This window comes from Cynocephalus volans, chromosome 1 (genome assembly GCF_027409185.1).
Source record: "Cynocephalus volans isolate mCynVol1 chromosome 1, mCynVol1.pri, whole genome shotgun sequence".
Lineage (NCBI taxonomy): Eukaryota > Metazoa > Chordata > Mammalia > Dermoptera > Cynocephalidae > Cynocephalus > Cynocephalus volans.
The window spans coordinates 41014079-41028058 of record NC_084460.1 but is presented as its reverse complement, the minus strand read 5'-3'; the positions used below and the strand labels follow the sequence as shown (position 1 = coordinate 41028058).

The 13980-nt window shown below is 44.6% G+C and overlaps 1 protein-coding gene across 1 annotated transcript; it reads left to right on the top strand.

The window, feature by feature from the left end:
* The first annotated feature begins 1144 nt into the window (after positions 1 to 1144).
* WFDC3 (WAP four-disulfide core domain 3) lies at positions 1145 to 12638 on the top strand. Its single transcript, XM_063092324.1, has 6 exons — positions 1145 to 1226; positions 1694 to 1825; positions 2650 to 2793; positions 10478 to 10615; positions 11785 to 11970; positions 12583 to 12638. Exons 1-6 carry the CDS (start codon positions 1145 to 1147, stop codon positions 12597 to 12599), a joined length of 699 nt encoding a protein of 232 aa, XP_062948394.1. The 3' UTR covers positions 12600 to 12638.
* The last annotated feature ends 1342 nt before the right edge of the window (positions 12639 to 13980 follow it).

Sequence of the window (13980 nt, the reverse complement as noted above, 5' to 3'; positions counted from 1 at the left end):
AGTGAGGAATAAGTGAGTTAATTCACATAAAGCACTAAAACTGCGGAACAAGCAAACCCTCAAACAGTACCACCTGTCATTATTACTATGAAATTCCAGTGGCCACAACTTGTGGGCATTTTTTCTTAGCCGCACTGAATCAGTTTTCTAACTTCTGCAAGATTATTGTGAGGATTAAAATAAATAATGTATATAAAGCACATATTAGGTTATCAACAAATGTCAATTATCTTCATGCTCCAACATCAGCCTTATAATAATATGGGCAACTTCTTGGCACCAAACTGTTTGGCCCTATTAAGGAAGTTTTTACCTTGTGTCTTGAATATCCCCTGCCCTTCAGCCTCACAAGGCTAAGCAGTGCCAGTGGATACCACTAGGTATCACAGCTGACCAAAGATATGAACAGAACAGATAAAAATCAAAGAAATAGAGGAAGAAGAGATAAAGAAAGGGACTATATATGAGCAAGACTTTTGAATCATAGTAACTGTTCTCTTAGGTTCTGCCAACTAGCCTAGATACAATTCAAGAATAACATGTGTGGGCCAGAGGGACCAAGATGTAGGTTTTTTGTGCATTTGTATTAGTTCTGAACAAGCCCAAATACTGCTTTTCTGTAGGTTTTTGATAGTTTCCAAGTGGTCAGTTCCATTCTGTCTTTTCTAGGTTGCAAAGATGAACAGGAGCCCCAGTGTTATTATGCTTTGGTTATTTTATTAGCTTTGGTTATTTTTTATTACGTAATGTCTCTAGTCCTTCCCTCTGTCATTTCGGTTATAGCTGCGTCCTTCCAAAGCCCTTTAGGGCTCTTTTGGTTCTTTATCCAATAGCCATCCCTCCGTTTTTCCAGCTACACACTAGGTTTCTAATTGTTGTCCAGGGGTGTTGTCTACATTGCATTACAGAGTTTGTTCACCCCCATCACATGTGCCCTTTGGTAGTGCCAGGAATTTTCCCACACATGAGCAACCAATTACCCTTCTTCTTGTCAGAAGATGTTCTTGGGAATATTGCGAAAGGGACGGCTTTGGGATTGGATTTAGGGAAATTCCCTAGTCCTGCCCTTTCCTTGATTGATACTCTAGGCAAGGTGTATACCTCTGGTCTGAACTGAGCTCTCATCTTGCCTGTCAGCATCGTCATGATGTTAAGCTGCCTCTTCCTTCTGAAGGCATTTCTTGTTCTTGGGTTCCTGGCATCATGGGTAACTGCAGGAGAGCATGGTGAGCTATCATTTGGGATCCCTCACTAGTAGTAACAGAAAGCAACTAGAGGAGAAGTCATTCCCTGACTCCTCCCAGAGTGAGGTCCCTTATTTGTGGAAACTCTTTAGGTCAGGACTGGATGAATAAATTCTTAGGACAGCCAGAATAGGACTTTTGGATTTCTTTACCCTCTCTGGGCCAGGAAATAGGACTTCCAGTTGGGCTTACTAGAGGTTCTACCTTTTCCTAGAGCTCCTTTCCTCTAGGAAAGGATGAGAACAGGATGAGAACAGGATCATCCCAACCTCTCTCCCTTTATCTGCAGAATGGCTGGTCCTTTAGTAGTGATGGGTGCATGTTAGTGATTGCAGAGATATTTTGGATAGGAATGTTTGGAGAGGTCGAAAGACCTTGAAGTACATTTGGCCTCCATTCCCTATTTCTTGAGGCCTGGCCACCCCAACCTCACATGATATCTTTTGCAGTAAAAGAAGGAGAATGCCCTCCTGATAAGAACCCATGCAAAGAGCTGTGCCAAGACAACGAATCGTGTCCAGCTGGGCAGAAGTGCTGCAGCACAGGCTGTGGTCGGGTCTGCCAAAGAGTCGTTCCTAAGGGTACGTTGGCATGAGGGGCAAAATCCCAGTGTGCTCTCCGACCTTGCCTCTGGGATACATAGAATCAGAGATTTTCCTACCTCCTAGATTGGCTCTTGAAATCTAGTTTGCCTACAGCACCTCTTCTTTCCTCCTTTGGGGTCTCTTCTCCTTTAATCATTCAGTGCCACCAGTTCTTTGCCTTCTATCAGGAAAGAAAGCACCACTGATTGTCTATCTGGACTCAGAGTTCCTGTGAGGGCTGGAGAACAGAGTTGTGAAGGGAAGCCTGTTTAACATAGTGATTGAAAGAGTATACCCTAGAACCAGGCAGAGCTTTTAAAGCCTTATATAAGCCTTAAACATTTGAAGAACTCTTTTAAACACTAAGTTTTTGGCCTCAGTTTCTTCACCTGTAAAATAGGGATAATTGTGAGGATCAAATGAGATATTCCTGACACAAGGTAAACATCAGTAAATGTTACAGTAAATGTTTTTTTTTTTTTTAAAAGATGACCGGTAAGGGGATCTTAACCCTCGACTTGGTGTTGTCAGCACCACGCTCAGCCAGTGAGCGAACCGGCCATCCGTATATGGGATCCGAACCCGGGGCCTTGGTGTTATCAGCACCGCACTCTACCGAGTGAGCCACGGGCCGGCCCATGTAAATGTTAATTATTATTATTGTTCTTGTTCTTGTTATTGTATCTTTGCTTTAGCACCAAGGTGGAGAGGTTTAAATGAAACCCAGGGCTTCCTTCCTCTGATTTTCCCTTCTGCTATGTCTGTGTGAGCCACAAGGTACCATTATCTCATTTCTGTGGCTGTCTCCCTTTTTGCTTCAGGGAGGAAAGGAGATTGTCCCAGTGTTGTTCGGAAACAATCCTGTTTTAATAGGTGCATCACTGATGAAACATGTCCAGGTGTAAAGAAATGCTGCATGTTTGGCTGCAACAAGAGCTGCGTAGTTCCAGTCTCTAAACAGAAACCAGGTAAGAAACCCCATCCCCATACCCCATGGTCTATTTGGCCTACTTGTTTGTTTCTCAGATACATACACACCATCTTGTTGTTGGTTTTACTTTACTTTGAAAAACAATAATTAAGTGCCTGTTATATTCTGTGAATTTTTTTTAAAAAAAGGATGTGAAAAGTGTACCCAAGCCGTGATGGTTTGTGGTATGTGGCATAAACAGTCATAGGAGGATGCCAGAAGGGCAATCTCAGCACACCCCCATTTGCAGACAGGTTTGAAAGCTGCTGGGTAATTCCCACCATCAGTTGTGATATTCTCTGTTAAAATCTCAGGCTGAGGCTCTGCAAAGAGATAGCAAAATAGAATTCAATACCTAAGGGAAGCACTCACTTGCTTCTAAGACTCTGTGGCGCCTTTGTACACAAACAGGATGGCCATCTTCTGTTGGAAACATATTCTATTTTATTTTGGTTCTGGTAGAGAGGTATTTGAAAGAGAATTCTTCTTCCTCTTGCAGGGTGACCTAATTTCCACTTATACATCCATTCTTTCAGCAAATATTTATTGAATGTTTACTGTTTGCCAGATCCAGTGATGGGTTCTGGGTATACTGTGGTGAACAAAGTAATTTTCACCCTTGCCTTCATGGACCTCATAGTTCAGTGGGAGAGAAAGAGGTTTAACAAATAAGCATGTAATAAATATATAATTTCAAACTGTGATAAGAATGATGAAGGAAAATTAAAGAGTGCTGAGAGACAGAATAATGGAGGGATGCATTTTATATTGGGTGGTCAATGAAGGCATGTATGGGGTAGGGACATTTAAGCTGCAACCTGGAGGAGGAGTTGAAATTAGCTAGGGAAAAGGTGTGATGGGCGTTCCAGGAGGAGAGAGAAGCATGCACAGAGGTCTTAACGATGAGAAGGAGCTTATTACATTTGAGAAACTAAAAGAAGGCTGGTACAGTTAGATGAGAGGTAGGGAGGGGGAGAATGATGCCAGGTGAGAATGGAGACCAGTGAGACTAGGGAGGTGGCAGTGGGCAATGAGAAAGATGGCACAGTTGAGAGAATTTGGAGGTAGAAGTGACAGAGTTTTCTACTGAATTCCTTGCCTCTTTTCCCATTGAAAGACCCCTAAAAGGTATTAGAAATTGATGGTGTCTCTTCTATGTCTAGCCCCTTCCTATTTACATCTTGTTTCTGGATTTTCATGGCTACTTTTGCTTGTATGTGTTTCCAAATACATTTTATTATCACATTGTTTATTTCTCTCCCCTACCCCCAAATACTGAGGCTACTTTTATTGGAGTGATGTTAGATATATAGATTAGCTTAGGGGAAACTGACATTTTTATAAGGTTGAGTCTTTATGTCTTCCCATTGTTAAGTGTATTTGGTGTATTTCAGGGTGTTTTATAGTTTAAAATATCTCTTAATAAGTTTAAGCATAGGTATTTTATTTTCTTCTTTGCTGTCTTGAATGGTGTCTTCCATTATGTCTTCCAATAGGTTTTCTAAAGGAACTGGAACCATTCTGTCATCCTAGTACATGTGGTGGCATGTTAAAGTGGAAAAGCCTAGGTTTGGGTTGTCAGAGACCTGGGTTCAAGCCTGAGGTTCACCAATTACTGGCCAGCAGGTCCCTGGGCAAGTCTCTTCTGCTTCTCTGAGCCTCAGTCCCCTTCTCTGTAAGATAGAAAGAATAAACCCCAGAGGGTTGTCATAGTGCCTCAAAGTATGTAAAGTGTTTGACCCTTAATATACATTGGCTTCCTTCCTCTTGCTTCCTAAGTTGGGCTGGGTCAGAAGTACAGTTTCTAACCAGTCCCTTTTGTCTGGAACCAGTATAGTTTTCTCCTCTCCTGATCACTTTCTCTCTGAGACTCTGGAACTCCACAACATGTGACAATCTCTTTTCTTCTACCCAGACCTCCCCAGGTAGCAGGCCCCTTCCCAGCACCCATTGGTTTTGTCTGTGCCTTAGGCAGCTATCTTGGGCAGCCTGCCCATAAGAGAGAATAGAAGGTTGTACTCCTTGCCAGGACTCTTGAGGACCAGCTCTGCAACCAAAGCCTGGGAATCTGTCTCAAGCAGGTCACTCACTGCCAGCTTGTAGGGCCAGTACAATATTTCCAGTGTTTGAAGCTGATGAGAGTTGCAGGGGCTGAAGGTGAGGCTGGCACCCAGGCACAGTACCTCTGTGAGCTGCTCTGGCCCCTGGCCAGCCAGGAGAGGGCTTCTCTTTCCCTAGTACTGAGCCAGGCAGGCTAGCATAGTGATCTCCATCAGATCTTCCAGAGCTCACTGGCTGAGTGGGGCTCCTAGCCTGGTGAGAGACAATATTGGCTGCTAGTAGTAGCAGTAATAAACTACTTTTCTACAGTTCCAGTCCTAGGGGAGGGCTAGGCCACTCACCCAACGGGACTGGCTGCTACACAGGAAGCTGTCCTTCCTGGGCTATGAAAAATTCCTGCTTTCCTTAAGCTCTGACATTGCCAGAGGTTTATCATAGCCAGTGCTGGTCTGTTTGGCAGGGTGGAGGGGCAGTCAGGTTGCCTGAGGGCACAGGGCAGACACTGGGACCTGCTCTCATGAGGCAGTTCTGGTCTGAACATGGGTCTGAATCTTGGCTTTTCTGCTTGCTTCCTGGTAGCTTTGGGCAGGTCCTTTCATCTCTCTGAACCTCACTTTTGTTGTCTGTAAAATGGGGATGAGGACATTTACCTTACAGAGTTGTGAAGAAATGCATTTAAAAAGACTGCACTAAACCTGCCAGATAATGCTCAGTAGCTCATGGAGTTATGCCCAGCACCTCTGTCAGGTGCCCTCCTTGCTTATCTGAAGTCTGACCTGTCCATTTATTCATTCACATGCTTGCTTACTCACGTTTTCGCTTATTCAATATGTGCTGAGTGTCTACCCCACCTGGCATATGAGTATCCTGCAGAGAGCAAGGCAATCACAGTCCCTGCTGTGATGGGGTCACTCGTGGTGTGCACGCTCATGGTGTAGAGACAGGAAATAATCAAGTGCACAAAAAAATAACAACCACATGTTGTGGTGAGTGCTATGAAGGAAATTAAAAGAGAGGTGTAGAGGCTGTGTCATTTTAACTTGAAGAACGAGAAGGAGCTGGCCATGGGGTGGAGTGCTATGGAGAGGAAACTGCAAGGGCAAAGGTTATGAGGTGGGGAAGAGATTACTGCTTTTAAGGAAGTGAAAGGTGGTCAGCATGGCTGGAGAAAAGAGAAGGAGGGTGGTTCCAGCTGAGGTCGGAGAGGTAGGGCTCAGACTTGGTGGGTCTTCTCTCTTAGGCTTTATTCTAAGTGCAATTGGAAGCCTTTGAGGGAGTTTATTTATTTTTTATTTTTATTTTTATTTTAAAAGATGACCGGTAAGGGGATCTTAACCCTTGACTTGGTTTTGTCAGTACCATGCTCACCCTGTGAGCCAACCGGCCATCCCTATATGGGATCCGAACCCGTGGCCTTGGTGTTATCAGCACCACACTCTCCCGAGTGAGCCACGGGCCGGCCCTTTGAGGGAGTTTAAAAGCAGAAGAAGGTTGGTCCAGTTTTGTCTTAAAAAGACCACCATGCTGGTGTACGAAGAATGGAGGGGGGTAAGCATAGAAGATGGAAGACCAGTTAAGAGGCCATTGTGGCAGGCAGGGTGAGAGATGATCATGACCTAGACCAGGGTGGTGATGATGCAGACATAGAAAAGTAGGAGGCTTGACCTACTTTTGAAGGTAATGTTGACAGGACTGGGTGAAGAAGTAAGTGGCTGTGGACATTGAGGGAAAGAGGGTGTCAAGAAGAGGGTTAGGTGTCTAGCTTGAGCATTTGGGTAATGGTGGTATTCTTTACTGAGAAGGGCACAACCTTGGGAGGACAAAGTTTTGGAATGAAGATTCAGATTATGGTCTAAGAGTTGTCTTCTTGGGCCCCCTCAAGGCCTGCCTTCCCACGTATGAAACTTGACCACTCCAGATCGCCTGTGACACTCTGTTTTGCTTATTACAACATATGCATTATATCCTTTGTACAAATTGATGGCATGGACTCCCTGTGTGTCTGGCTGACCCTTTTCTAAACCTCACTGCTTGTTGTACAGAAAAGAATTAACAAAGCAGGACTGGGACTGCTGTTCTTAGAAAGGCCTGCTGGCAAGATTGGCCCTAGGTTGGCTTCTGGGAACTTAGATTTTGGGAGTGCTCTTACCACCTTAACTGATAAGAGTGGCTCACTTTGCCTAAACTGTGCAAACAGTATGGTTTAGGCTGAACACTTTCTGCTTTCCTTCTGAGAGTTTGGAATTTTGGTACGTGCTAGGTAGAGGGTGCCTATGTGATCAGCCCCTAATAAAAATCTTGCTTACTAAGTCTCTGATGAACTTCCCTGGTAGTTAACACTTCATATGTGTTGTTACAATTCTGTGCTACAGGAACTAAGTGTGAAATCCACTGGGAGAGGACTCTTGGAAACCTGCACCTGACCCTCTGGGCTTTGTCCCACACACTTTTTTCCTTTGATGATTTTGCTTTGTATCCTTTTGCTGTAATAAATCATAGCCATGAGTACAACTATATGCCAAGTCCTGTGAGTCCTCCTAACAAATCACCAAATCAGGGAATGGTCTTGGGGACTCCCAACAGACTGGTTTTTCCTAACCCCCAAAACTGTCTCCACTGGGTCTTCTTTTTTGGCAGTACTGAGCTGAGTGAATCCCAGTGCTTGCTGATTTGTTTTTGGGTGATTCTCGTTGGAGTGTAGGTGATCATAATGATATGGTTTAAAGGGCATAAGACCTTGTGTCAGAGCTGGGGATTTGGGACCTAGTTCTGCCACCATTGACCTCAGGCCAATCCCTCCCCTTCCTGGATGTCTGTCTGTCTGTTTGCAAGAGAAGAGGAGTAGGTTTGATAGCTTAGAGGGCCTTTCTTGGCTTAAGAAGTTTTAAAATTTCATTTTTCTGACGGCAACTGGCATTCTTCTCTCAGGCATAGTAGAAGGCTGGAACTGAGGCAGCAGTAGAGACTGTGTGTGAATATTTCCAAGTCTTCAGCTTCACTACTTTTTTGGTGATAGCTTGGGGTCTTGAGATGGGTGCAGATGGAGAGTGGGGATGACCATCCCAATTCTGGCTACCATTCCTAGTTCTCATTCTGATTCCTGGTAAGATAATTGTGAAGTGATTGGAAACCATGAATTATGAGGAACTGAGCCTACCTAACCTGGCGAAACTAAGACAGTGAAAGGCTGAAGATCCCGTCTTAAAGGATGGCAGGAACCATGTTTTTGCACAGTCTCTGGGGATAGAAAAAGGACCAATAGATAGAATTCCTAGCAAACCAGATTTCAGGTGAGTAATAAGGAGTATAAAGGCTTTCTACCTTAAGTTTAAGGATGGCACAGTCTGGCTTGGAGGTAGTGGGGCCCCGTTAATTCCAGATGTTTGAGCTGAGAGAAGGGGATTGTTTGGCAGTGACGTAAGCATAAGACAGGTGTCAGACTGTGTGGCTGTGCTGGTCACTGGTGAAAGGGCATGTGTTCTACTCTCAGGGCCTCAGCATATGAGGTTCCCTTCACTGCTTCTAAAATTTGGCAAAACCCCAGGGATCTTAAGGAAGCTGGCCTGGAAGAGAGTAGTATTAATGTCTCTATGCCTGGTCCTAGGGATGAGGGCAGAGAGTAGCAGAGTGCTCTTGGCATTGGTCACTCAGGGCCAAGCTCAGCAAAATGGTGAAATCTAGGAAGTATGGTGCTCTAGGTCCCCACTTTCTAGGGTATATTGTATAAGCTCCATGAAAAGTTTATGTCACTGGGTTTTTCCACAAGAGAGATTTTTATATCCAGCCTCTTCAACTGTGGGATAAAAGGCTTTTGTTTTTTGTTAAATGGATTCCAGTGTTTGTCAAGCAGGTGGGAGGTGCATCTGGTGGTTATAGTGACCATATTTTCTGGATATAAAATCAGGACATAGTTTTATGTGATGTCACAATGGCATAGAATATTTGAAATAAGAGCTGTTCAGGAAAATCCCAGGATACAAGATTAGTATGCCTCAGTTGTTTAGCAGTGTGTTTTCTCCTTGGAGTACAACACTTGCTTCTTCCATTATGGCAGACTTTTCATATGCAACTATACTTACCTGTTTCTACTCAGAGGCACTAGGCCAGTCCTGCTTTGCTTTTCTATAAGGTCTTTGAGTGCCTGTCACCTTTATCTCCATTTAAAAAACTTGAAATAAACACTGAGACAAATGAGTCAGGGTGAGTCAGTTTGGTTTGGATGTAGCCTTCTTTGGGTGTGCCTGCTCCTAAGAATGTGGCCAGTTGCCTGCATGTTTTAAGGATTGTGTAGTAGAAAGAGTACTTCATTGCAAATCAAGAGGCTGAGTTTTGTCCTGCTTTGCCACTGACTCACTCTGTAGTTCTGGGCCAGCCCTTCTCTTCTCTGAGTTTCATTATCTTCATAAGGATGTTGAAGGGGCACCTCAGGAATGTGTTCGGCAGTATGCACAGAAAATTAACCAAATAGGGGCTTGTTTTTCTCACAAAATAAGACATCCTGAAGTAGGTGCCATGGCTGCTGTGGTGGCTCCATGATGCTAACAAGGATGCGGATGTTTCTGTCTTTCTCCTTTGCAGTCCTTGACCTTGTCCTCATGCTAGTTGCCTCCTGGTTGAAAGAAGGCTGTTCTACCTCTCCATGTTCTGTCTGTCTTTGGAGTGGAAGAAGAAAGAAGCAAGGGGGCAGTTTAAAAGGGATCAGGAATGCAAAAGTGTTCCCAGTTTATGGCTTAGTTTGTGGTCACACCTAGTTGCAAGAGAATGTGGGGAAGTGAATCATTTCAGCTGGACTCATTGTCTTTCAGAACAAACCTGGGGTCCTAGTGTTTCAGTTATCTGTTGCTGCATAACAAACCATTCCCAAACTTAGTGGCTTAAAACAGCAACAGTTTATTCTTTCTCACAATTGTGTGGGTTGCCTGGGCTTAACTAGGCAGTTCATATACCTGCATGGTATAGCTGAGGTCATTCATGCAGCTGTATTCAGCTGGGAGCTCACCAGGAGGCTCAACTGCAGTTTGAGTGTCCGGGATGTCCTCTCCTCCTCCAGGTACCCTCTCCATCGGATATCTCATCATTCTGTAGTCTAGGTCAAGCTGCTTTACAGCATGGAAGCTGGTTTCCAAGAGGGTGGGTTCTAAGAGGACGAGCCCCAATATGCAAGTTTATCAAGCTCCTGCTTCTATCATATTTGCTAATGTTCCATTGGTCAAAGTAAGTCATATGGTCAAGCCCAGAGTCAGTATGGAAGGGGGCTACACAAGGGAATGAACCTCAGGAGGTGTAGTTCATTGGGGGCCACCAGTATAAATGTCTGCCACAGTAAGAAAGAAGGGAGAGTGAATATGGGGTTGGCAGTTAGTATGTTTGCCACAGTGGGTTAGACTTGAGCAGTGTTTTTCAAATTGTCAGTCCCAAAATCAATTTAGTAGTTTATAGCCAGCATTAAAAAAGGAAGAAATAGAAATAGTATAAAATATTAGGGTGCATCACATATATCTGATGCACATAAATATGTACATTTTAAATGTTTATATGTTAGCATACACAGGACACAATGAAAAATGTATTTCGTATTCTGGGCTTGAGCATCTCTGGGCTCCAGTGTTTTGATTCTATGGCAGAGATTGGTGGTGAATGTCCTGCCGACCCCCTTCCATGTGAGGAGCTGTGTGATGAGGATGCGTCCTGTCCCCAAGGGCATAAATGCTGTAGCACCGGCTGTGGCCACGCCTGCCGTGGAGACATTAAGGGAGGTATGTTGGCTCTTTTGGAAAGAAATCCTTTGAGTGCCCCCTGTGTCCCAAGTTGACTTGGGAGGGAGTGACCTCTGGCTGCCTTCTCCTTCCCTTCCTGGGAGGAAACAGAGTTCTCATCCTTTCTGTCCCCCTAGTCCCCCAACCCAAAGCAACCCCTCCTTCTGGGGCCAGAGGGCTCATGTTAGCATCAAATGAACTAGGGGAAGGCAGTGTGGGGGTAGTAGAAAAGATCTCTAGGCTGGAAGGCAGGCAGCATGGCTTCTAGTCTTGGTTCTGCTGTAGATTTGCTCTGTGGTCTTGGTTAAACAAATCCCTCTTTCTGAGCTCTAGTTTCTTCACTTGTAAAATGAGGGAGTTGCCCCAGATCACTGACTTTCAGGCCTAATTTTTAGCACATATCTTCCCCCATCCCAAATGAAATTTTAGTTGGAAGCAATATATACACACATATACACACACACATAAAAAAAATATATATATAGCACATAAAAACATTCTTATTGTGTTCCTTTGTTTCTTCAATATTTTTTAAAAGAAATATATACTTTTGAGTGCCCCTTTTGTGCCATGCATTGTTGAACCCCATTTCAGAATCATTGACCCAGATCTTGTCTTAGTCCCTTTAGATTCCCAGGCAATGTTCAAGGTGCTGGGGACAGACTTGTCCTGTGTAGCTTATAGCTACATCTTCCTATCAGGGAAGATAGACAATGAAATAGGAATTATAATAAAGTTTGATGAGAGGAGGCATACAGAATGCTGCTGGAGCACAAAGCGGGGGCACCAAACCTCATTTAGGTTGGCAGAGAAGGCCTCCCTGAGGAAGTGACATTATGAAGTCCAAGCAGAGAGAGACAGGGTGGTGGTCTGGGAGCCACGCTCTTTCTGTACTCTGCCCAGCCCCACCCCCGAACTTGCAGAGCCATCAACCTCTGAGTTATCTCTAGGGAGCTCCCTTTGGGACACCATTTGAAAACTCTTGGCTCAGTGGTCTCTTGGGTCCCTACAAATTCTCAGATCATCTGATTTCATAGTTTCCCAGCCAGTTTGGTCTAGTTAGGGTCAGGGGCTGAATCACCTGGAGCCTCCATGTCTACATTCTAGATGGGAACTTGTAGACAGTGAAGCCAATGTCCTGTCTCTACCTGTATCTGTTTTTCCCACAGGGCGGGATGGTGACTGTCCAAACATTCTGGTGGGCCTGTGTATCGTTGGCTGCATGATGGATGAGAACTGTGAAGCTGGGGAAAAGTGCTGCAAGTCAGGCTGTGGCCGCTTCTGTGTCCCGCCGGTCCTGCCATCCAAACAGACCATGAACCCCAACTGGACCATCAGGTCTGATGCTGAATTAGGTGAGTACAGTTCATCGTCATCAACAATAATAGACTTCACTGCAAAAAAAGACTTAAATGTGCAAAGCACTGCCTTAGGTGCTGGGAAGGGTACTTCAGAATGTCAAAAATAGTTTAACAGAGAAAGATCCTATGTCACCAATGAGATCCTCATGTAGACAGTATGGGCTTATAAATGTTTGGCGTGGGTATGGCTCCACGGCGTGGGAAGCACTTTCTGGGAGTGATGGGATTTGATCCATGCCCTAAGGGCTAGGCAGATGTGACAAAGTAGGGATAGCACAGAGAATATGCCAGACAGCTAATCTGGTGATTGTTAACAAAGGCACATAGGGTGGGAATGTTTGTGACAGATTTAGGGGTGGTGGGAGGGGAGGAACATGGGTAAAGGAATAGACATACCTTCTAGTTTTTATAACAGGAGATATAAGGTTGACATCTGAATGATAAGTCTTCAGTGCCAGTTTAGATTGGATTGTCTAGGAAGCAGGGAGCCATTTCAGGCTTTTGTGAGCAATATATGCCAAGTTTCTCTAGGGTGGAGGGGAAAAAATGTTGGGTAGCTCAAGGCAAGAGGGCACAGTGGTGACTTCATATTTCTTCTACTTGCAGAGATCCCGGTGCCCTAGCTGTCCTGATTTGTCCAAAGCTTCTTTGGTGACTCTGGGGGCTTGTCCTGGCAGCCAGGAGAGAGTGATGTCCTGGGGCTTGTGACACTCCCAGGGGTACTCTCAGCCCTCTCTGCTCTGCTTCTCTTCCTGCTGCTGCCTGGAATGTAGGAAACATAGCCCTGGTGTTGGGGCATGGGTGTGTGGTACTTCTCTCCCCCAATAAAGGCTGGTGCTGACTCCTTGTCTGTGCTATCCGAGGGCTCAGATGAGTGCCATCCGAGGGCTCAGATGAGACAGGAGAGCTAGGGAGTCTGCATATGATTGTGGGGTTGTGAGACTTACATATTTAGGAAGGATGGGTGATCCATCCTTTGTGAGAAAACTGGAAATGGGTGTTGGTCGGGTATGGCTAGGGGAGAGATGTGTGGGAAGCTAAGCCTAGGGTGACTTGCTAGGGGTGGGTGGCTAGTTTATTGTAGTTGCTGGAATGTTCCCACCTTGGACGTTCTTCCTTGAGGGCTAGCCCTTGGCTCCAAGACAGGCAGTTTGTCCCCTCGAGGGACAAACTTTATCAAAGGGAGAGGATGATACTAGGTTCTTGGGACCAAGATAATTAAAACAAAAAAATTTTTAATGGTCAAAATGGATCATATTCTGTACCTTGAAGATCTTTCATGTTATCTATATTCTTTTTTTTTTTTTTTCTAAAGATGACTGGTAAGGGGATCTCAACCCTTGGCTTGGTGTTGTCAACACCACGCTTAGCTAGTGAGCCAACCGGCCATCCCTATATAGGATCTGAACCCGTGGCCTTGGTGTTATCAGCACTGCACTCTCCCGAGTGAGCCACAGGCCGGCCCTATCTATATTCTTTTAATAGAACTCCATGAAATGGCTAACTTATTTAACTAGTCATATCTTCTTGGACATTAATATGCTTGTACATATATATCTTGGTCTCTTTTTGTAGGTAAATCTGTGTAAGTTCTCAGTAGTAGAATTCTAGTTTCTTAAATAGAGCCTGGCCAGGGGAAAAAAAAAAAAAGGGGGCCCTAATAAGCATTTGCTGAATGAATGTAATTCCTTTGTGTATCAATTAAGAATTCTTTGGGCTGCAAGTAATAGGAAATCTAAGTAACAGTGGCTTAGCCAACAAAGACATTTAATTTTCTCACATTGGAGTGTGGAGAGAAGCAGTGTAAGGCTGGTTTGGCAGCTCAATCATGACACTAACCACCAGGATCATTCTCTCCTTCATCAACTTCAGTGTGTTGGCTTTTGTCTGTGTGCTATTCACCTCATGAGTGCTGGATGGTTTCTTCAGCTCTAGATGTCACAGCGAGGAAGAAGGTGTTTGTAGGGGGCAGTGGCAATAAACCCTTTACCTCAAATGGCACTC

Excerpts from the sequence above, each read along its gene's own strand:
- WFDC3 (XM_063092324.1), top strand. The coding sequence starts at position 1,145 with ATGATGTTAAGCTGCCTCTTCCTTCTGAAGGCATTTCTTGTTCTTGGG. Across the intron at positions 1,227-1,693 it reads GGTAACTGCAGGAGAGCATG|TAAAAGAAGGAGAATGCCCT; the intron begins GTGAGCTATCAT and ends TATCTTTTGCAG. Across the intron at positions 1,826-2,649 it reads CCAAAGAGTCGTTCCTAAGG|GGAGGAAAGGAGATTGTCCC; the intron begins GTACGTTGGCAT and ends TTTTTGCTTCAG.